General features: G+C 44.7%; 1 protein-coding gene across 1 annotated transcript in view; it reads left to right on the top strand.

Moving 5' to 3' along the window:
- The first annotated feature begins 2,309 nt into the window (after positions 1-2,309).
- LOC118774513 (protocadherin-16-like) overlaps positions 2,310-25,076 on the top strand; it is a 94,094-nt gene continuing 71,327 nt past the window's right edge. The window contains exons 1-2 of the mRNA XM_036523858.1: positions 2,310-2,764; positions 14,412-16,232. Coding sequence (XP_036379751.1) covers positions 14,466-16,232 — 1,767 coding nt within the window. The 5' untranslated portion in view covers positions 2,310-2,764; positions 14,412-14,465. The remainder of the gene's footprint in view (positions 2,765-14,411; positions 16,233-25,076) is intronic.

Genomic DNA, 25,076 nt, shown 5'->3' with positions numbered 1-25,076 from the left:
AGAAGGCGTGGTATGGATTTCTTTACAGCGTTCCATGAATATTTAACTATCAGTAGAGGCTGAATGTCATATTTTTGCCTCTGCTGACAGAGCGGTTGATTAATGTTATAGTATTAAACTAATTGTAGGGACCTTCACTTCAATATCAGACACACTAAACACAAGACATTGCTGCCAAGACAGAGATAAGACAATCCTTATATAGGGACTAATACTGTAGACAGCAATTCACTGTTGAACACATTGGAAGGGGATACTTGAATCTGCTTCTGAATGGCGAACCATTTTACAAGGCTGGCGTGCAGAGAGCGCAGCTGCTCTCAGTCCCCGCTTCGCTGAAGAAGGTGGAGAGTTGACCTAAAATCCGGGGTGATTAATGGGCCCTCTATCCTGCTGATGCTCACAGTTTGGAGGAGGGAGCCATGCGGACAGGAACCAGTGGAGAGTTCGGCTGCTGGCAGCATGCTGTGTTTGCAGATGCGGACTGATGCTTATGAAATCTGCACTTTACCAGCACGGACAAACAGACCATCCGTTTCTGTTTTGCAGGATAGCTCATCCTCTCAATTTTCGCAAGATTGTTGCCCCATTTCAGTAATATGATGATGTGATGAAATGTTGCTGGGACATCGAGGGAACGCTGCACTTCAGCTGGACTCACTCAACACCAGTTCTCTTTCTCTCTTGCTGGAGTGGCTTTAATTACTGCCTTGTGCCAGAGCAACAGTTATTGTTTTAGACTGGAACTATGGCACACACACACACAAACACACACAAATATCTATCTATCTATCTATCTATCTATCTATCTATCTATCTATCTGTCTATCTATGTATCTACAGTATTTCTAAAGTATATTTCTATATACAGGGTATGTACTGCACTAATGTATCATAATTCAGTCCACAGCTGCAAAAAAATGGTTCTGAATGGCAGCATAAGCTCCAGGGTTTCTGGTGATGATGCAAGTGGAACACCTGCAGCAAAACAACAGAGTCTGGCTAGGGTTTTATTTTTCTGGAAAGGTCACTATTCACTGAGCATTGTGTATTTGCTTAGCAGGCAGATTGTTGTTATTTGTTAGTTTATCCAGAGCAACCTACAAAATGAGGCAAATACACGTCTTTCACAGCTGCATAAGTGCCTAAACTATTTGGATTTGGTACCCTGGTGACAGGCATAACTGCAGGATTTGAACATGCATTCTTAGAGTTAGAAGCACAGTCCCATCAGCGCTATGACACACTGCTGCTCCATAATGCATGGTTTCCCAGCCTGGAATCTGGAGGGCCACTTTGTGCTTTGCTCTAGTCAGGCACTTGAAGCAAAGTACTCTGCCACTAACTTTAAGAATTCATTGTCTTTTTAAACATAATTTAGTGTCCTTTCCCAGTTTCACAAGGAGGAGTGGTTTAAAGAACAAATGAATCCCTCACGAGAGCTGATTTGCCCTAGCTTACAGACACAGATCAGGCATTAAGTATATTTCTCTAGGGTACCAAAATGTGTAATTTGTCCAGGTGAACTTTGTTCCTGTGGAGCAAAAAAAATCAATTTACTATTGAGTATAAACAGATGCTACTTTGACACATACTTTATAACCCAGCAATACATAAAATGGACTTCTTCTTTGAGGGGTTCTGGAAACCTGTATAATTACACCATATTTGCACTGTAATTACTTTGTACCTTCTGCACAAGTACCCTATATCCTGTTACACAGTCTAGTCCAAATCACACATATGCAATTCTGTGTATTATCAACTATAGTTTAGGATTTCAGCAGAGACTGGACACGGGACAACATCACCAACAAAACTAAGTAAACCATGTGGGGCAAGGTCAAATTTTACATTACGTCCAGTGGAACTGTTCAGGTACAGATTCAGGTGGTGCAAAATAGCATCTGATTTTCTTCTCTTTAGGCTCTGCGTCCCAATTGAGTGCTTAAATCATCAAACTCATGCAAACATAACATCGCTTATGGATTTTCTATGACAGTAATAATTATTATTGTGTAGGAAAATTATTAAGTAAGTATATTGAAAAGACCTATATTGTCCACGTAATATATTTTGTACACACCTAATTAGTGCTTAAGATCGATGGAACCCCAAACAATGCTTTTCGACAGCAGGTCTTTGTCTGAAAACCACTTCCCTTCAGCATAGCTTGGTGGCACCAAAGCCTGTGAAAATAACCCCAATCTTTTCTTCTTTCCCTCTTTTTTTTCTCGGCTCCTTTTTTGTGCGGCTCTCCACGTGTTGAATAAATTAACAAGCAAAATCGGAGCAGGGGGACGGCCTTGTCGTGGCGTCGGGTTTCACTCGAAGAGGTGCAGTGTGTCGGCCGAGCTGTAAGTCAAAGCATTACTGGATGCTGTAGTGTGAGCGCACCGAGGAAATCGCATCAGTGAGCCAGGCTAATAAGGACGGAGACGCTCTGAAGAGTGGACGCTACACCGGCGTGCGAAAACGAGGGCGGCATCATTACCCGTATACCTGACACAAGAAAGGAACGGGGGAAACAACGGACAGGGGGAAATAACGGGAGCAAAGACACTAGGTTGAATGCGGGATTTTTAAAAAGGATATACAATCGTGGAGATAATGTAAGGTACCGCCAGAGTATTTCTGTATATGAACGCTTTCTGGATTACTCTTCGGTGCCGAGAGAATTGGAAATAAATCTGCATACAAATAGGATTTTTCTTCGGAGGATAACGGACTCATACATTCAGAGCTGCGGCGGTAACAGATGAATGTAAGTGTTCTTTTTAGTCCTTGGTTTTCGTGTATACTGGACCAACCTTTCCCTACGGTCCATTATAAAACATGTATGCTGATCAGTGGAATTTATTGCATCCAGCAGTGTCACACACAAGGTATATGTGTATGGCTATCCAAGGATATCCCCACGAGCTCTATCCTCTTTATGGGAGGTGGGGGTTGCCCATGGCAGGGTGCTAATATTGATAACGTCATTGGCAGCGGCTGCAGGGTGAGATATGCATTCATACACCTATGCGTAGATTTTCACCAAGACGTGTATTGTTTGATTACATTTGTTTAGTGGGGAAATACGTGTTCATACAGAGGTGTGAGACGACTGGAAACGAATTGGCGATCCAAAAAATCACTTGGTTAGAAATAGTGATGGGATTGCTCACGTACTTATTTTTCATTCGCTATATCATGATCATTATTGGTCACCACCAAATATTATGATAAAAAATCTCAACGATTTTACCGCTGAATGAAATGGAAATACAACAGTTTTTTCTCGATTGTTGTCTGTCACCAACAGTTTTTTACACTCTTTATACTGGGTTGTTCTGCACTTTACATTACTGGATAAAATGTAATAAAATTTAATCTCATATTTCAGAGTTGATTTAAATAATCAGTAAATAAATAATTATTTAGTTATTTAAAGAGATCTTACAGAATGATGAATTATGATATTTAACCAATCTATAACTTAATTTAAAAGAATTCTTTTCGACAAAGAAAGGTAGTTTTTTTTTTTTTTATAAGAAAGACACTATTGAATTTAAATTTGAATGTCAAATTATTGCTGCCAAGATACTATTACCCTGTTATGCCGTATGGTGAAAAGGGATATGGAAAATAAGGCCTATTCTGTCATACTAGATACATTTTCCTTCCAGACCCACATATTATCATTTGCATCTTCTGAAAGGCGAACTTCCACTGAGTCTCCAGTCTTGTAGCATTACATTATTTAGAGCGGTTCAAGTTTAACATCGATGCTCCGTGGTCTGGCTGGTGGATCAGTTTCTCTTGGAGTGGCGCGGTGTGCACTCGTCTGAAAACCGACTCTGGTTTTTAAAACAAACCATATGTTAGACTACTTTCTGGATGAAGGTGTTTTGTGCGGAGAGGGGCGCTACTGAAATTAGGTGGCATTTATCTGTAAGTGTTCATCTTGCAATTTAATTCGCATTTAACTCCTTCAACAGTAATACACGTTTGTCTACCAGAAGCTACAGAAAGCATAAAAGTTCCCCCTAAGAACCGTGTTGAACCACACGACACGGTGTAAGTAGACTTTATGGGGTGAACTTCTTTGTGGACGATTATTGTTGTGGCGCTTAATGCAAGGCAGCTCTCAAGCCAACAGATTTAATGAAGACTGATTATCAATTTCATAGGTGCACACAAGCAAAGGCATACATTGTGATCCATTAAACGATGCATGCTGTTAGAGGTATTATGGGTGGGATGCTCAGTTCTTCACAGTGAAATCAGTTCTAGTGTAAGCAGTGAGTATTGTGCTCAGTAGCTTCATACTTTATTCACTGATCTTTTAATTCAAGGTCACCGAGCAAGTGGAATTTGTACTGTATCAGTAGCTTTGGTTCATGAGACAGAATACCTCTCTAAGGGGGACCTCTTTGCGTTTGCACGGGCAGGAGCTGCATTCTTTGCATACGTCACACACAAGGCGCACAATGGGAGGAATGCTTTATCAATGACATTCTTCTTAGGATGCTGATCAAACAATGTGCTGTAAACAATGGAGGGCCATCAGCAAAGGTCGCTGGGGTTCACTTCAGTCTGGGAATTATAGCAAGGCAGTGAGTGGTGGTGAGATATTACCCTTCCTTGGTTCCACGTCACTCATTGGGCTAAGTGAGCATCATCGACTGACTGCTCAAGCCACGTAATGAATGGCCAGTCTACACATTAGCCGAGCTGCCCTAATACAGCCCTTTAGATAAAATGCAGTTTGCAGCACAGTATCTCGCAGGTGGTGGATGGTGTCATGGACAGGTCGTCTTTCAGGTGATCCTCTTCTTTCAGTATCTTAGTAAATATCTGAACCCCATGAGCTTTTGTGCCTTGTGCCAAGCCCCATTATCTGTATCTTGCATGGCTGATAAGGTATGCGCTGCTACCCTGAATCGGCCTGATGAGGTGACATCACTGCTTGCTATGAAACTTATGAGTTGGCCAACTCAGGTACCTGTTGTTCTTTTAACTTATTGCTGTGCAGCCTCTGTATGTGTGTCTGGTGTCTGAGAATGATCAAATTATCTCATCTACTTTGCACATCTCCTTGCCAAACAAAATGGCTTTCACATAATAGAGCTAATCACATCAGGGGCTGTTTCTTCCTGTGTGTTTTTTTTTTTGCCTAGGAAGTTTAAATTTAAGCACAACTGTCGGAAAGTGACTCACACAGCCACACACATCATGTGAATGTGTAACAGATTAAATGGCTGGGAGAGTCAGAACTGGAAGGAAAGTGAACAATGTTGCGTCCTTGTTTAAAGAGGAATGGAAGTGCTTAGTATGCCGTTAACCTCTTGTCTTAACTCTGATGTCTTGGAAACTCCTGGTGGTTCCTTGTATTGCCAAGTGAAGTAATCCTCAATGAATAGTGAAATTTATTAAACAGGGATGGCACACCAGAGCCCATAATGCGTTATGCCTGGAGAGCATTCCGTTTAACCAAGTTTATCTATAGCATTCTATTGTTAGCTCTTGGTGTCAGCAGAGCTGTACTCACACGACAAGGGCTGAGATGTTTTGTTTAAAGCATTCTATATATTGTCCAGAAAATTTTATGAGGATTTTATTAAATGTGAGGATGGTTGGGATCATAAATACTCATAAATTAGATAATGGCTAATAATTCTCATTGGCTAAGACATTCTATTAATTTATAAAATGTATTATTTTGAAGTGAACTGTTATGTGTCACTATCCTTTTAAAAAAAAAAAAAACATGCTTTCGTCAATGGTACCAACTCTCACTTGTAGAGTAACAGCTCTTATTTGTGTCTAGTGGTGTCTTTGTGTGCAACATTATTGTGCACAAAATGTCCACATCAGCTAGCTAGCATTTTTAACATTTTTAATGAGGAAGGTAAAGAAAGAATTGTACACAAGCATAATCATTAATCATTAGTCAGTAACTGTGTTGAATGAACAAATTGACAATTTGAAATAAAAAATTAAAGAAGCAAGAAATTTATTTGTTACATTTCTGGAGAAAGCCAATCTCCAATTCCAAGTAACATTTATTATATTCTAAGGATAATGCCATTCAACCTTTACCCAGGGGATGGTGTGTTTAGGTTAGTGCAGTGCACCTGCTTTATGAGTATAGCTGTTTGATATGGCGCAACACATTCTGTCTGAACAGATCAACAGGAAATCAGACCAACAAATTTGATTGCTGTATTTCGATGCCAAGGATTTTCACTTCATGGAGCCCATTGAGTCACTTCTGCAACACACAGTGTCTTCTTTGGCCAGACAGGCAGATACTGTTGGGAGCCTGTGGGCCCAGCTGTAGTTGCAGACATGGCTTACAGGTCTTTTCAGGAAGTCTAGATGAATGCCTTCTCATGTGCTGTCCTGACTGGTCAGGCTATGGTTTTGGACCTCTGTAGCAGAGTGCTGTTGTGTCAGAGGCTACAGGCCGGTCTTCCATGTGGTGGAACAGGATAGGGGTGTAGAGGTCTGTAAAAGCAGGTGCGCTGTGCAACGGCACTGACCTTTTGAAAGGAGTTCAGAGGATCCTCACTATCAGTGCGGGGGCAGGCTGGGGCAGCTGTGAGCTCCTGCAGATGCCCTTCTGGAATCTGTGGTTCTGGTGGATTCACAGTGCTCGTTTGATGTGCCCCAGATTCCTACTTATTTCACTGTTCAAATACACAGGCTTTTGAAGTGGTGTGCAACGGGCTTTCAGGTACATCCTGTTGACTCACCTTATAATGGACAATATAACAAGTTAATGCAGACTGGGTTTATTTCTGCTTACCTTTCCATTTCCTCCATTATAACCACATGAAAAAGTCTACTTTTTGATTTACTGTGAAAAATGGTGTTGGGTGTCTTTGTATTTTTGTGCTTGTCTATTTCAGAAGACATATTCTGGAAAATGCCATTAAACACACTCATATCTCAGGCATCCTCCTTGTTATTGCACCCTGAAACTTTCGAGAGTATGCATAACTCATGCACCAGCTCCTACAGTAGTTCAGTGCTGAGTCTTTGTCCATTGCTCCTAGTGGGTGCCATACGTACGACTGACCTGTCTGGTTGATGGGGTCTAGGTGAAGTTAATGGAGATACCTGAGGTGTGATGTCACAGTCTGAGACACTGGGGCTGCTGAGAAGAGTATTAAATGGAAGGGTTTAAACTCTCAGCAAATAGACTGCCTCTGCCAAGGAGAGATATATAAGTGAGAGGGTGAAAATTATATCAGTGTTGAGCACGTTTAGCACGCAGTCTCTTTTCTCATCTAGTCCCATAAGTCTCCTACTGCCATATGGGAAATCAATGCATCAGTAATATATGGACATCTAAAGGCCTTTCTTAGAGAACTTTTTTGTTATTTCTCATAAAAAAATATAAAATGACTCAGATATATAACATGGAGGAAAAGACATTCAAGAAGCCTCCTGTCCTCTCTGGTTCATCTAATCCACCTGGTCCCCTAGTGCAGGCCTCAGGCCCTGTGATGTGGTTAATGGACACTTCTCAAACTAAGATGCTTTTGACAGGAGAAGGGCAGTGGTGAAGAATACATTTCTGGGACATAGTCTTTAGTTAGCAACTATACAGCAGGGTCCTGGTGTTATAGTCCCATTGTTCTGCTGTACTCCAGACACTGAATTCAAGTATCGGTACAGAGCGCATGATGACTGTGTTAGAAACAACAGGCCAAGAGATCGAATAAGCTGGTGTCCTTCTGCTGCTCTTCGACCAGTGGACCTCATACAGCATGTTCTACTTTCTAACATGAGAAGACAAAAGTTAAAGAAGATTTAAATACATTATTTCAATGCTCATTTTAATTTTAATGGCACTTGTGAAATGCAGACAGTGCTTTGTATTAAGTGTTTGATCACTGTGCTGTATTCTGTGTGACTGACTCATTCTTTTCATTTTAATAGATTCATTTCATCTACTTCCTCTACGTGCATTTGGAAAACAGCGTCCGTTTGAAGTAGTGTGCAAATGTTATTTTGCATGAAAAAATCATTCTTCCCCATGGTGCAATCTTCATGTCTCAAAGAAACTAGCTTCTGCTCATTGTTGTAGGAATGATGTGGTGCACTCTAGGAACAGTAGGAAGTAAATCAAGAGACTCAACTTTTCAGCAAAAAAAATTGAAAAGGTACACAGGAGACCATTCTGTGGTAGTATCTGGCTACTGTAATCGTTGTAAAGTAAGAGAAAGTCAGAGCTCCAGGCACCCTGCTTGGTCTCTGCGTTCCTCATGTTTTGTTAATAATGTACCAGAGATGATCTCAGCTGGTGTCTGGTTCAAAGGCGTTGGGGGGGGATGTGCTCTGTACTGTAGGATAGCTTAGTTACGTAAACACATAAACATCTAAACAAACACTGCTTTATAGCCAACACATCTTAATGGAATTATCCCTACTTTGATTATGGCCTGCTTTGATTTGGTGGGTAATGAGTTAATTTGGCAAGCTGTTGATGGGCCTGCTGTGTGTGATGTTTCAGTGCATGGCTGAACTTTCTCAGTAACACATACGGATTCCTTTTCGTGAAGCGTGTTTTGTTTTTGTAAGATCATCTGAGTATTGCATTTAAATTGTTTTTTTCATTAAACATGTTTGCTATTTTACAACAATAACAACAATATGTTAGCTTTCTCCCTGTCACGGTCAGAATATGTTGAATTTTTCTTTCTTTTTTTTTCCTTCAGGGGGTGGGTGTGGTGGGGGATGGGGGCAAGGGGTTGCAGGGAAATTAGATGGCGAAAAAGAACTCTTCCCATCTCTGCACACTGTTTTGACTTTGCAGGTTGTGTTTTGTCTTTGCCTCAGTCCTCTTCGATGCATTAATAAACGCTGAAATATTACAACGCTGTTATATGATATGCGCCCATGGAGCTCTTTCTGGAACAGCGGTACCGTCAGGAAATATTGTATGTGCAAACTTAATGTTGATGACATATCCTCATCACCTCAAGTGATCCCGCTTGTTATTGCGCATTCCCAAAGGGTGGCAGGGATGAAATGACTGTTATTGAAAGGAACCGAAAAAGGAAAATGCTGGTGAAAGTGAAAGGAGGGATTAAGGCATCTCGGGGTGTCTCATAGCTGTGCGGTGAGATTAATAAGGTTTGACAGGGTTCTTTTAGTTGGGATTGTTTTGCTCTAATTTTCTACCATGTCAGGAGCTGGCACACTTATATGAAACAGAGGGAGTGACTAATGGAGGAAGGCAGCTATGTTTCTTCTGTAAGGCTCTATGTACAGTATTTTAATTTGCCAGGAGCCCAACTCCACCCTAGCCCCTTGTCAGCAAAGGCTGAATGGCACAGACCAAAAACAATAGATGTTAAAAGGCTTATACGAACTACATGAAAAAAGTTGTAGTCAACAAAACTTTTATTTGCGTAAGGGGAGTGTTTCCGGTCACTGAACTGATACTATATAGTTGGAGCCATATAATTTTGTTTGCTGGAGCTGCAAGGTTGGGACACTAAGTTGGCCACAGCTTTTGTAAGTAGTTGGAGGCGAGTGAGTTTTTTCTGCAATGTTTTTGTACTGCATGTACAGCTTTGAAACTTTGCTGTTGCAGCAAAGTTTAGAAACCTCAGGCCTCTTTTAATCTTCTTTCTGGGAAGGGGGGGGCAGTAAAAGCAACACTGGAACAGTGGTGACCTTTGACCTGCCACATTGTCAACAGGCCTGTGACTGGGCCAAACTCAGCAGTCACGGCATGGCACCTGAACCTGGCTGAGGGCCACCACATGAAACGTCCTTCCAGTCTGAGCCCTTGTCATGCCACATTTTGGTTTTTGCCGGAGATTTTCCCTGTTTACTGAAAGAAACATGAGCGTATTGCTTGTTGTGTTAGGAATAATTGCCAGCCACTTGTTTATTTGTTATTTTGGCTTGGCACAGTTATAATCCGGCCTAGTGGTCAGAGTTTAACCAGCGGTGGTATGCATGTGTGGAAAGAGGCCTACAGAGGTGAGAGCGAAAGCCAATTTGACAAGAACTTATGGGTGCAAAATCACTTCAGGTGCTGATGTAGCCTTTTTAATCAAATATCCCACCTGAATACATGTTGATTTTATGGCATGTAAACACTTTAAGAACTTGAGTACACTTCTACTGTTGCCTCAGTGGTTTCCTCTCTTTATTTTTATGTAGGTTAAATCAAGGTTGTGCTATGGTTCAATTGCCAATCAACCTCATAAAAACAAATAGATTTTATATACAAATTTTATTTAGCCTAAATTACCAAGCACAGTAATTGAATCACTGAAATATTTGTTCCAGAGTATATGCTTGTATGACACTTGAGAGGCCTGAATGGTCCCTTCAGTACTGAGAAAGGCATTTAAATGCATAGCCTGTACTGTATAGAGTGCCACTCAATGAGTCCTCTGTCTGTCACCTTCCCCCTCTCTTTAACAGGGTAATTCACTCAGTGACAGCTGTGCCACTATATTCAGATAGCTAAGAACCCAAGATGGAGTTCGCTAAACCCAGTACAAACAAGACTGAGTGCCTTCCCTGTGGCCTGCGCAAGCGTCAGGGCTCAGGCAACTGATCAGAGATCAGCAAGGTTGCGTATAAGCTCCACTGTCTGTGCAAGCGTGGTGTGGTGTACGGAGTGTCAGTAAGAGCCAGTGAAGCCAATGCCTTTTCCATTAGTACCATGTCTGAGCTGCTTAATTTCAGAGTATTGAGGTGGCTGGGCTTTGTGAACAGCGTGGAAAATTGGTGAACCTCTCCTAGCGCACAACCACCCCCCCGCCCCCCACCCCACCGGCCCTCTAGCTCCCCATCAGCCGGCCCGCTCTCTGTTTCGCCCTGTGCGATTGAGGCCGCACGCCAAATGAGCTGAGGGGAGAACCGGGGGTATTTTTCCACACAACTAATATTTCAATAGGGCATTAAATATAAGAATAAGAAACATTGTTGAGGCAGTAAAGAGCACGGCTGTACGTTGAGTTAGTGTGGCGTTTCGTGACTTTATGTTCTATTTAATTTGGCATCGTGCAATTACGGCGTTCCCGGGGCGTGTCTGCTACATCCATTAGGCCGCGGCAGTCCAGAGGCAGACCTGGAGGGGGCATTCCTGACGCCGTGGCGCTAACCTTGAGAGGTCTACCTCTGGCGTCTTTGAAAAACAACTTTGAGGCACAGCCCCTGGATCACAATAAAGTAAATCATTCTTCCTTGAAAGGGCTTCCGTCCTGGCAGAAAGTCTGAACTCTCTGCGGATGCGTATACCCGGTTTTGCATCTTGAGAATTGCACACTGCATGCAGTGCTACTTTTGAGTTTTGAGTCAGGGGGAAGGGGGTTTCAATCATTGAAACACAAACCCATCACAAGGAGCTTTGTGTGTCTACTGTAAGATATAGTACGAGCTATGAACATTAAACATACACAGAGACAGGCAGTGGCTGGCGGTGATAATTTTAACTCCAGAAAAATTGCACTGTTCCCCATTACCATGTGACAGTTTTTCTGTGTGTGTGTTTATGTGTATAATTTCCTGACAATGACTAACTGAAAGTAGTTATGGAATCCCATATGCTGACGGCTGGCTTCCAACACAGCCCAATTACAATGGTGCTGAGCCAGAGGGGGGTGAGGCAGACTGAGTGGAGCCCCCCTAGCCCGCCTCGTCTCCCTGTCACTCAAACATACTGCCACCACCATGTTTCAAGACATACACACACACACACATGCACACATACACCCACACATGATGACATGCAAGCGCATACACACTGAGACACACTCACAAACACATGCTTGCACATACATGCAAGCATGCATGCACAAGTACACATCTGTTTGGGTTTATCATGTTGAAGTTTATGGACCCTTCGTCTAAAACAGGTTCTCAGGTGTTCTAAAGATTTTTACTAATAACAAAAACAAGTTTGTTGGTGTTGCATTTATAAGGTAAATTTGTGACCCTTTGTGACTCTGTATCTACTGGATGCATCTAACATTTGTCCTTTGATTTGACGCACAGTTGTTTTTTAAACAAAGCTTGGCAAGTCCAGAAATTACCATTAAGTATGTTCAAAGAAAAAAAAAAAGATCAATGAAAGAAAAAATGTGTTTGCATTTAAAAGTAACACTTACAACTGTTTGTAATCCAAAATAAAGACGGAAGGATATTTAGTAGAATCAATAACGATTTTGTTTCCTATGCAATGTTACTTTATACTCAAAATGTGTTTAATTGTACAAAAAAGATGACAACCATCAATTCTCTGATTTTCTGCAGAAATTATTTGGTTAAGACTTTCGGTATGCATAATCGTAACAGCACAGGTGAACAACCTGCTTACTACCACATGTGAATTTATATTTTAAAACTCACTCCAGGTGATACTTAAAATCCTTATGTTGCCACAAGGGGGAGCTTAGCAAAGCAGATTAACTAAAGATTCATGTAACATTTTTGGTAAGATTTCTAATAAGGATTCATGTTCTGTTTATTCCAATTGCTAACATTTTTGGTTTTGTAATACTCAAGATAACTTTATCCCCCTTTTCCAGAGAGTTATGCGGAAAACCCAGAGATTTATGATCGCGAGCGTCTTAGAAAGAACTAGTGACAGTGACAAAGTGCAATTATAGTCCAGTCATGAATAAAACACACAGTGATGTCTCAGTGTCCTCTCTGCCAACAGCGCATTCTGAGGTTTGGAACACAGAGCTGATACTGTAGCTCGCATGGCAAACAGTGTCTCCTGTACAGAATTACGGAGCTCCGACAGATTGGAGGAGGTTCTGCCAAAGCAGTGTAGCTGTCTCATCGTCCCACAGTGCTTCTTCACCAGGGTATGAAATATCAGATCCTCGCATCTGGCCATCTGCATCTGCCTAGCGCTGAGACAGCAGTACATTTGTTTAAGTGCAGCAGCCTAAGGCGTCCAAACACAAGAGACTCCGGCTTGGCTGTGAGGTCTGGAACTGCAGGAGCGCTTCCCCTGGCACACGCGCTGATTCTCTCACAGAGCCAGGGACGGCAGGCATGCGGCGCCCTTCACCTGTGACATGATTTAGGTGAAAGGGAAGGGGGAAAGGGGATCGAGTATTGTGAATGACCCCTTAGGATTCTTTATCATATCACTGACGTGAGGGAGGAGTCACATTACAAACTCTAGAGACCATATTGTCTTCCCTGGCCCCAGTGGTGACTTATAAGCCATTAATATCTTTGTCCCATTGAGGCCTATTAATTCTTTTCAAAGCGTTGAGCTGCCGTGAGTCATAGCTCTGCTGATGATTAGCAATACGGTTGGATTTGTGAAGGGGAACGGTTCTTGGATGTCTCTTCTCATGCGCTGTGTCCGTTTAACAAGATTTCAGTGACACAAAATTGTTCTCGAGTGGTTATGTTTGCAACATCTTTGTCATCTCATTAATTTTACTGTAAGCATATTGCAATTATTCTTCATAACATATGATGTTTCCCCTTTCCCATATATAGTAGAGTCAAAGCCATGTTTGCAGACATTGCAGATGACGGCTGCCTCCCATAAGCTCCTGCATGGTTTATCAAATAAACATTGTGGAAGCAAAGTGTAGATTCTCATCACAGATATGATTACCTAATAATGTGACTTGCTTCACCTGGATACAGCATAACACACAACAGTTTCATGAAGTACTTGAATACTTGTAATATATAGGCCTTCTTTTGCAGTTTATGTCTTGGAATTGCTCACTTTCTCCCATCCATAAAGAGGGGATAATGTCCTGAAACAACACTGTACATTTTTGAAAGCAGCTGGGTGAAAAGCTCATCCCTTCCTCTGTATTTCCCTTCTTTGTTTGCTGTCCCCATATTTCAGTAGAAGACAACATTTCTCTGGTTGAAACCCAAAGTACGCGTTATTGTTACTCAATATCAGGCATTCAAACAGGTCTGGAACTCAAGACTAATGCTGTGCCTTTGAATGAATGTCAGAAGTCCGCCAGGCCTCCTTATTTTGGCAGCAATTGACACACACCCACACACAGATACCTGGTGCCCTTGTCACAGGTAAGAAAAAGGACATGCTTAGATCTCAGGAACATTGGAGCTGTATCTGTGTTCTGGAAAAAAAAACAAAAAAAAACAGACACACTCGCACTCCTCCCAGGTTCTGCACCCTGAGTAGAATCAGAGGGGGGCTCTGTTCAGAAGTGTTTTTGCACGTGTGCAGGTTGCCTATTAAACATAAAAAGTCAGTGAAGACTGGCTAGAGAAGGATTCTCGCTCATCTGAAGCACACCTTTGTAATGATTCACAGTCGACATTTACCGTGCATTCCTGTAGTATTATTTTTATATATGCAAGCCATGAAAGAATGCTTCATGCTTTTCCATTACCCTTGTGAGTGAGCTCCTTGTGCGTCTCATTTCTTACAGGCTTAAGGAGAAGCAGACGGCACGAAGGCATCGTCTAAAGGTTCAGGGGAGGTGATGATGGATCAGTTGCAGAAACAAGGGAGCTGGAACAGAAAGATGCTGTTGCTGCTGTATGTGGCCCTGGATCTCTTAGCCGTGCACTTACCCACAGTGTTGGGCACGCTAGAACTGCAGCTTGATGAGGAGCAGCCCGCAGGCACCATCGTGGGTGACATCAGTGCCGGCCTGCCCCCCGGCGTCACGGCTTCGCTCTACTTCATCTCGGACCACGAGGGGACTGGGGTGGGCAGTGACCTGCACATCGACGAAACCACGGGCATCATCAAGACGGCCAAAGTTCTAGACAGGGAAGTGAGGGACCACTACAACTTCATTGCCGTCACCATGACTGGGGTAACCGTGGAAGTGTCCATTGTGGTGAACGACATTAACGACCACGCGCCAGTGTTCCCCAGGGAAAGGGCCACCTTCAAAATCCCAGAGCAGACAGCTGTGGGAACCAGGTTTCCCCTGGAGCCAGCCTCCGATGCTGACAAGGACCAGCTGACCACTCAGGGGTACGTCATCAAAGATGGGAATGTGGGGCAGGCTTTCCGGCTTGAGACCAAGAGGGGCACCAACAAGGTCCTTTACTTGGATCTGGTGGTCAATGCCATCTTGGACAGAGAGAAAAGGCCATCCTACTCTTTGGTCCTGGAAGCCTTTGATGGTGGCTCTCCCAAGAAGACTGGACAGATGGTGCTGGAGGTTTCTGTGCAGGACATAAATGACCATGCTCCTGTCTTCAACCAGAGCCGCTACCATGCCATAATCTCAGAGAATCTGCCGCTGGGCAGCAATATCCTGCAGGTCTTTGCTACTGATGCAGATGAGGGAGACAATGGGCTGGTGCTGTATGAGATCAACAGGAGGCAGAGTGATGCGGAACACTACTTTGTCATTGACTCACGCTCTGGCATGATCACTCTCAACAAGGCTTTGGACTACGAAATGAGGAAGGTCCATGAGCTGGTGGTGCAGGCCCGGGACAACGCCAGTCAGCCAGAGATCACCAATGCCTTCGTCACCATTCACGTGCGTGACTACAATGACAACCAGCCCACTATGACCATCATCTTCCTCAGCGAAGATGGTTCCCCCCGGATCTCAGAGGGAGCTCAGCCTGGACAGTATGTGGCCCGGATCTCTGTATCAGACCCGGACTATGGCGAGTACTCCAATGTTAACGTGTCTTTGGAGGGCGGGGATGGCAAGTTTGCCCTGACCACTAAGGATAGCATCATCTACCTCATCTGTGTGGACCAGATCCTGGACCGTGAGGAGAGGGACTCCTACGAGCTGCGGGTCATGGCCACCGATTCCGGCACCCCGCCTCTCAGAGCCGAGTCCTCCTTCACTATTCAGGTGACCGATATCAATGACAACCCTCCGCTCTTTGACCAGCAGGAGTACAAGCACACTATTCCAGAGGTGGTATATCCAGGAAGCTTTGTGCTACAGGTCACAGCCAGGGACAAAGACCAAGGCCCCAATGGAGATGTGCACTACAGCATCCTCCAGGACCTGGGGTCCCACTCCGATTGGTTCACAATCGACCCTGTGACGGGGATAATCACCACGACAACCCAGCTGGATTATGAGACCGATCCCAAGCCCAGCCTGACCGTGGTGGCCACCGATGGAGGGCGACCGCCCCTGTCCTCCACAGCTGTAGTCAAGGTCATCTTGCAGGATATAAATGACAATGAGCCAGTTTTCGGGAGCAGCTTCTACAACGTTTCCATCAAGGAGAACACATCTGCAGGGACTTGCTTTCTGGAGGTAGGAGATGAGCTCTCTGATAATTATTTACAGTGCCTGTCACTGAGACAGATCCCTTCCTGTTTACACACACTCATCTCATTTCTCAGTCCCTCAAGTGAACATTCTTCCTGTAGTGTCCTACGGGATGTGGTTCATTTTAAGTTTCAGAGGCTCCCAGAGAATGTAATAAATGGATACATTACACGGTGTATTCAATCATAATATTCCATCTTACTGTAATTCAGGAGCCAAAGCTGAAACTGGAAACTAGTCGTTGAATGTTTTAATTGCATTTTTTTTAGTGCTGGGTAGAATTTATGCGTGGTTTAGGTTAAATCAGTTGGGATCTGAAAACATTAGAAAAGGCTTCACCTACATTCCTTCAGCCTCAGTTGGAAGATCTGCTCTGTGTTGTCTGTCCTTTACTTCACCTCTCTGAGAAGGTTGCCACGGTAACTGAGACTGTGCTGGGGAGCGAACATCCAAAATGTTGAGCTTCACTGTCAGCTTAAATGAAATGTTGGTTTTCATCATGATTATAGCCAGCTAAAGTCCGAAAAGCTCTCTCGAAAGAAACAAATGACAGTGCAGTTAACTCTTAGTTGAACATCCCTGGAAAATAGTTAGTGATAACCACCAAAACAGCCCTTATATAACACATTTGATGGATTACACTTAGAATCCTGCCATAGTTGACTCAGCAGTTGTCTTATGAGTACTTATTCCTGTCTGGTTCTTCTGTCAGACCTACTCATGAGAAAAGAAAAGATGCTATTTCTATTCTGCTGTTTCAGACCTCATCCACAAGACTTCCAAGAACTGTAGTCATTGGTAATCAGCAAAAGCTCTGGGAAAGAAAAATCAATTAAACTGAAATTTTACATTGTTACGGGTGTGTCGAATTTGTAATTAAAAAGCACATCTTTTTGAATTTAGTTGGTTGATGCTATTCCAAGAGACTTATCCTGGGGGGGCGTATAAAGGAGAGAAGAAGAGGGAATGAAGGGAGGAGGGAGAGAGAAAAGAGAATGGAGGGCAGAGAGGGACACAGGGAAAAATGACAGAGGAAGCAGAAGAAATGAAGAGCACACAGGGCGAAAGAGGGAGAGCACTGAGAACATGAATGGAAAATGACAGCAGAAGGGGAGAGATGGGAGCGAGTGAGGATGGAGGGGGGTGAGATGCGGGAAGGCAGAGAGCTGTCTTACCCACAAAGGAATAGAAACTGTGGGTGGTCACCTGGGAGCTGTCCTCCATAAATCTGCAAAAAGGAAAAACAAAAATAGAAAACCAGGAGTATAATTGAAACTGACATTAAAGTTTAAAGTAAGACGGGAGGCTAGCATTTAATGTCATTCAGTGGAACTATTTCATTAATAGCTTTTAATACCTCCACCTATTTTATTTCACAGACCGAAAACCCAAAAGGCAATGGATTAGTTGTGGCGTGAGGGAAGCGTTTTAACATTTCCACCATGTCCCTCAGCTAAGTTAGCATCTAGTGTCCAGTTGAAGCCTGAAATAGAGGAGGCCTCCTTCACTCCAGCTTTTTCTGTGAGTTACTTCAAGCAGATCCAACGTGTGCCAAGTCATAGGCGTTTAGTAGGGGAGTATGGTAGAGGAGGGTTTCATCCTTGGCAGCACTGAAATGGCAAGGCTGGTCATCTCCATCACTGGGAGTCGGAGCAATTATATGCCACAGAGTGGGAGGCAGTTAGGGTTGTGCTCTGGGTGTCAGACCCAGGAGTAGACAAATAAGTAACAAAGGTTGGAGTTCTATGAAAAAGAAAGCATCTCCAGGTTTAACTATAATTTTATCAACTAACATTGTAGAGTGCTTATCAAGTTTGCACAAAACATGCCATGATTTGAACAGGCTGATATTTCCCCTGCAATGAATGGGGATCCGCCTGCACGGCGGGTGGATTAGACTCCCCATTGCCATCGCCCATGAATCTTTGCTGCTGTCAAGAGGGAGCCAGGAGTGGTACGCAGGAGCAACACACGTCGCTCACAAATGCCGTGCTCCGAGGCACAAATGGCTGGTTTAGGGGTCCGACAATGGCATGGGCGCGTACTGTATTTCCCATCAAACAGTGAGAGGTACAGCACACACTGCGACCTGCTGCCCATTCACACGGCTCTCTGACTGGAGGCGTGGCTGTGAGAATTCCGCCCGTCTGGAGCAAAAGGATGGCCAAAGGGAGGCGGCTGCACAATTAGTCCTGTTTGTTTGACAGTTTTGTCTCTTAACAGACTGAATGGGGAATAGCAATGAGGTTATCTTTTCAACAGCAGTCCTGTACCAGTCTACCTTAAGCACCAATTCATTCAACCTTTCGCAACAACCTTTCTTCTCTTGGATGGGGACTATCACTAGCAAAGTAATTTATGAAAATTTTAAAAAAGTCATTTTTTGTTCTGCTCTCTAGTGCCTTCTGTTGCCAGAGGTAACCTCAGGCATGTTAGTCGTGCCCAACTGAGGCTGGGGTTTCTCTGGTTCTGTTGTTGTTGTGTGTGGAACTGTCTTGGTGCATAGAGCCTTCCTGTTGCAAGCAGAGGCAAGAATCAGCTCTCTGTCGACTGGGTTCCCAGGACATGGCCCCTGGCTCCGGTGGAAAGGTGAGAGCCTTCAGGCGGCGGAGGGGGAAATGAGGCGTGCCAATCTCCCCTGTGAGGGAAGTTGCAGTGGGGTGGACATGGGGTTTCCTGTCCTGGCCCCTGTAGCCACCGTCTGATCCTCCCACAGTCCCAGCTGGATAGGAAGGGGTGTTAGAGGAGAGCAGACCCTTTGTGTTGGACAAACCGGGGTTTCTGTCTGTACTTGCTGAAAAGTGGCCCCTATAGCAATATGAGAAGAGCCCCAAGGAAGAGAGGAAGAACAGTTTGCAGTTTCTCTCTCTTAGGGTGTTATGATTTCATTAGAGGCGAAACTCAAACTCCTGCATCAATCAGTTCCTCTGCACGCCAAAAAAACTTCCTGTCTGGGCCGTGCTTTGGCAACAGTCTGTCAGAGTTAACTCCATAGCCCCCCCCCCCCCCCCCCCCATCCTTGAAAACACATCTGTGGTGTTTCTGTACATTCTGTGTGGCTTTTAATTAAGTGACATTGATTTGTACAGTATGCTAGATAAAGCTGTGCAATGCATTTTTCCTGTGCTTGATGGCAACATCTCCATATGAGCATTCTAGTCTGGCATGATAAGTAACACATCGCTCATGTCTTAGCAGACATAGTTTTGCTTTGTTGTAAGCGAAGGGGCGTCAGTGTTTTCTAGCAGCGGTACCCCTCTCCATGCCCGCTAGATAGAGAGATAGAGAAAGAAAGGGAGCTTTGAATTTGGAGTGTACAAAGGCAGCATTCCTGCCGGGCCTGTGCCAGTTCCTCAACGGCTTGGTATGACCCCAGGCGTCCTCTCTCACTGGGGTCCTTCTAGACAGGTGCCTTTAATGTGTCTGCCTGTCCACAAAACCTACAAAATATCTCCGTGTCGGTGCTGGCTGTCGGAAAAAATTGCAGACACTGAAGGGTGAGGTAATATTTTTCCCGAATCCTAAAGGAAAGACTAATCATGTTGAATGAATTGAGGCTGGTCTAACATCTGGAGGCTTGCTAAGGTGGAGGAAGCAGCCTGAGGCCGGCTTCCTGTAACACAAGATTGGCTCCTCAGGCTGTGTCACGGCTGTGCTATACCTACCCTACCCTCCCCCAGACCGCAGCCCCTGTGAGCTCCTGCGGTGCCACCGGGCTGGAAGCAGAGACACAGAGGCCTTTATTTAAGGAGAGGGGGACAGAGAATGATCAATAATCCCCCTTTTTCCCCTCTCTTGTACGTGGTGACAGGTAATTACATCCCGTCGATGCCGAGAAGCACCTCAGTTGCGCTCCGAGGATTATTTTCATTATTCTGTCAACTGCGCTAATCTGGCTTAGCTCGTTTTCCTTTCTCTAAGAAAGCGGGCAGACCGTAATCATCATTGTCAGTCAAAAAACGGCTAAGCCGTGTCTCTAATGGCGGAGCAGTCGAGTCGAGCAGAGGCGAGTCACATTTCGCCTGCCGCTCGAAGGGGAGGCGGAGCGACGGGAGCTTAATTGGGATACGGATGCCTTCAGCTCTGCTGGACCTTTTTGCCGCAGCAGCGGAGAGCACTGTGCCGGGGATCTTGGCGGAATGAGCGCCATGCTCGGCCTGCTCATCAAGCCTGTTGTCCTTCATTCACCTCCGTTCACATTAGAGGGACAGTTCAGCACGACGCCGGGAAAGAAAGTGGCTTCATGCCTGTCTTGGTAATTCACAATTCAGGCTTGTCAAAGCCGTCTTCTCCGAATGCTGTTTAATCAGTCTGCATCCCGGGCTCCGCGAGATGATGTATCAAAGCAGGCTGTCAAGTGTGAGCTGATGGCTGGGTCTGGATGAGAGTGGGAGGTAACATGCCTCATTAGGCAGGAAGCACACTGCCATATGGAGGCGGCGTCTGCGGTCCTTTGTTTCTGCTTTTCCACCCGCTGCCTCTGCTGAGCTCCTCCTGGCTGGTGTTGGAAATGTCTCACAGCCTTGCGGCTCTTCAGTTAGTTTGTGGTCCTTTTCTTCAGTGGCACACAGCCGTTTAAATCTAACACACTGCATATGTGTGCTCATTGGTGACATGTCCATTTCCCACCTGCGCCTGATATTTGGGTGGGGGTGCATTTGGTTTTGCCCCATTCTTCATAGCAGTCAAAAAGTGGTGCACAGTCACGAGAAAGGCATGCTTAATGGTGTTGGGTAAGGCTGAAACAGGACTCAAAGGCAGACAAGTGTGTAAGGAGAACTGGCTCTCATGTACTGTTTCACTTGAAACTCAGCTTAGAGAATCATTGCCGCAGTGTTGTGGAAATGTCATGAGAGTGTTACATCTCCACAGAGCAGTGCATGTCTCTCTGTTTTTTAATCAGCCCTGTGACCTGTTCAGAGCTGGTTTTGCCTGAGAGGGAACAAGCTCTCCTCCCTTCTGAAGTAGACTATTAAATGATAGTGCACTCAGGTGGAGAGCTCCTGTCACTGCGATCGCATAGACCAAAATTACTGCTTAAATGCACTTCACAAGAGAATAGAGGTCTGTCAAGGTCAGGTATTTTTAAGCACAAAACATTCAATCAAACCGGACCAGTAGTAATTATGTCGGAGAAGAGGAACGTTGAATCAATTGAAATGTTAGTGAAGCTTAACTTATCTTTCTTTACGGGCAGACTGGCGTCGCTGAAGGCAAATGGACGCTGCTCTCGCTGTCCGCTGCCCCCGCTTTCTCTCTGAATGTAGCACTTATCTGCAGCCCTGCGGTTTAATGCAGAACTTACAGGGAAGGGGAAAATTGCCGGAGACGGGATGCACTGTCTAATGTGTTCGCTAATATAATACTTCCTAGACCCAGAGCCAGGCAGAGGCACCGCAGTGAACACAAACACCCGTGTTCACTGGGACAGAGTGTGGGCGTCAAGGCCAGACTCCCCTGCTTTGCACACCACACCCTGTGTTTGATTCTCTGTCTGTGTCCATCACCGCTCATCGGATGGATCTATCTAACACTACATGCGAAAGCCTGTGGTAAAATATTTCAGTTTTTATGGCTGGAATCATACGTAGCATGTTATTCATAGAGGATAAAGTATCAGAGTGTGTTGAAAGGCAGTGCAATGGAGGAAAGCGAAATGGAGGAGTTTTTTCAGTGGTTTGGCAACTTTGTGTTTTAGTGTGGATTTAGTGTGAACACAAGGGATCATTAGGTAGCTGTACGTAGGGAGCTCATTTGGGAGTTTGACTAGGACACCAGGTTTAACACTCCTACTCATTCAATATGTGCCCTGGAGGGCTGGGAGGCACAGACCCAGATGCTGTCTCTGGCACCTGAGGGGACGGAATGTTTAGCCTAATGCCACTGGGTTGCTGTACAGCGTGATGAAGGTGCTGCTGTCTGACTGCAGCAGCCTGCTGCCAAGTTTCCAGGGAAGCGCGGAGTGTGAAGAAAGAGGGGAGAGGAAGAAAAAATAAGCAAAAACAAGCGACTTGTCTCTGGGGGGGCTGGTCAGCCTCCATCAGCTTGGCTTTTGCTCAGGACCAGCAGCTGGCTGCGTGTGTAGGTCAGTGCTGTGGTCTAAGTGCTGTCTCTGAGGAGAGGGGGAGGCGCTATGGCCTTAGTGCTGCCTCTGTTGAAGGATGGAGGCAGCCTTTATCCCCTATCTCTTGACTTCTTTTATTCTCCTCCCCAGTCCTTCCTTTCTCTCTCTCTTTTCCCACTGCACGTCTACCTCTGGGCACTCCTCTGTCAGTGCTGGTGTTCCTCTCATCTCTCTAAGCGTGGGTGCGGAAGGGGGGGGGGGGGGGGAACCAGGTGAAAACACATGTGTTGAACCCCGGTAACTTGCCGCAGACTGGGGGAAACAGCAGGGGGCCTTCTGGGTCCCAGTCATTCTGAGGTCAGGCTAACTTAATTGAATGATGCGTTGGAGTAAATTGGTGTAAATTGGCGCTGCTCCCAGGATTATTTCCTCTGGGGAGGGGTCAGGGGAAGTTGAGCTGTATTGGGAGGCATGCTTGTCACTGAGCCTTACACGTATAAGCTGTCCCATCATGGCCAATTTCAGGGTTTAAGGAACAACAAATAGAAAAAGGTCAGCCTCAGAACAAAAAATATAATAAATTTGAGATTCAGGTGTTGGTCAAGAATGACAGCACCCTCAGCTTGCACAGCTTGCAGTTTTCTCAAACGTGAGATACATGTTGCATTCTGGGAATTCTCATAAATTGTCACGAATCCTGCCTCATGGGGCATCAGTGTTGATTCATTTCCCCAGTTGTCAAATGTGAAAAGCACGCACACTCACCCTTTCTGCTGCAAATAAATAAATCACAGCTGTTCTGAATGAGAATGTATGTGCGTCAGAGACCACCCCCAGACCCCCACCCTCAGCCCCCATCCTCTTCCCACAGGATGGCAGAGGCACATGTGAGAGATAAGCTTGAATGAAATCAGCTACACCCATTTCTCCAAGCACCCTCTCTCTCTTCGTTTATCTCCTTTTGGACAATCCCAGAACCAAGCCACAGATCTAGGTGGCTTTGTCGTGTCTATTGTGTTTTGTATATGTGTTTCTGTGTGAATTCTTTTGTTTCGCTTTTCTTTTAGAGGGTCAGCCTCAACAGCATTTGAGGGTGTGCGTGTGCTTTTCAAGCCAGAGGCAAAATAATTTTAAATTTTTGTTGTTCTCCACTATTATTCACAGACATGCACATAGAACAAAAACAGGTATGTTATGGAGCCAGTCCTAGTGGCATGCGGCTTGCAGTGCTTGACACATTCCCACACACTGTTCCAACCACTCTCACATCATCAAATCTCTTTTTTTAGGCACTCATTTTTTAGCTGGACATTTCAGGTAGCTGTGAAAGAACCTGAACACCCTGAACACCCTGCCACCCTGCCTTTCTACTTACCAGTGTCAATACCTGTGGGATGGGACTGGGCCCTGGTCTCCGGATTAATGAGGTAGTAAGGAAGCTTCTGCCTCTGGGGGAAAGTATGGGGTTTGCAACAATGCAGATGGGGGTTGGGCCTCACGTGACCTGAATTACAACGAGGCCTCTCTGCACTTGATTTGGTATTACTGCGGAGGGCTATAGAAAGCGACCTTATCTCACACAGTGCAGATGATTTACTAGCCACAGTTTCCTCTCATTTTGACAAAGACCACCATAGAGAGTGCCCCAGTGTGAATAAGAATGCCAAGTGGGAGAGCATTTCTTCCATTCTTCAATACCTGGTGGTCCCTTGCTGGGCCAAAGACATATGGACCACTCCAGCTTCAGCTGTGCCGGCAGACATAATGAGGAGGAAGAATGCTGGTGAACACAAGATAGAATAGTTGTAAGGGTCAGAAGCCTTGGGCCAGGCAGTGTAGGCCAATTGCTCTCTCTACCATAATTGGGATCAATTAAGGGTTTAGTTAAAGGTCTCATTTGGAGAGGGGGGCTGGAAGGAAGGTCATTAACTAACATTGTCTTGGCCACTTTTACCACCAGGGATTCTTAGAACGCTCTCCCCAAACTGCCACTGTTCATAAACTTGTCCATCACCAAAAATCCAATAGTCAAGTAGGCAGAGCAGACAACGGTTCTCTTTCCACAGGCTACTGCGGTCTCCCTCCCTCTCTCTCAGTGGTGCACACCACACAGATGCAGTGCAAGGTTACGGAAACATGTGAAAGTTTTCCAGTTTCCCTTGGAGGTGTTTTTTGTTGTGGGATCTTATACCTCCCGCCGACTGTACTGCATTTTCTCATACCCAGAAACCCCACTATGAAAGTCCTCCAGCCTCCCCAAGCTATTGTGGGTTTTGCTCAATTACCTTTTTTATGGTCCAAGGGCCTGATTGGAGAAAAGTGTTTTTGTGAGAAGAGATGTTTCAGCAGTGGAAACACTGCAGCTGATGTCAATGAGCTAAAACTGGCTTTTGGAAACTCTTATTGAGGCCGAGAAGCGTGAGAGTGTGTTCCTCTCTGTGTTGGACAGAGGAGAGAAAGCACAGCTGAACTCTGTAGTGGTTGTCCTCTCAAGCACTTCCAAGACAAGCACCTAACACGTGGAGCATCATCCACCTCTTCTTTGAAACATTTTGATTCATTCAGACTAAGCAAAACTTCCTGAAAGATATGGTTTGTCAAAACCAACAAAAATCAACAAAATCAGTCGGGCTGTGATTGCTATGCTTTTTGTCCAACTAGAAAACAGCTGATTTAAGGGATTGTTCTTGCTGTTGGAATTTGTTTTCCTGTTGAACCTGGACAGGATCAGCCTCTTTTGTCAGCATTAATTCTAGGAACATTTT

Source organism: Megalops cyprinoides, chromosome 3, assembly GCF_013368585.1.
Source record: "Megalops cyprinoides isolate fMegCyp1 chromosome 3, fMegCyp1.pri, whole genome shotgun sequence".
Lineage (NCBI taxonomy): Eukaryota > Metazoa > Chordata > Actinopteri > Elopiformes > Megalopidae > Megalops > Megalops cyprinoides.
The sequence above is the reverse complement of the archived record's forward strand: the minus strand, read 5'-3'. Positions and strand labels throughout refer to the sequence as shown.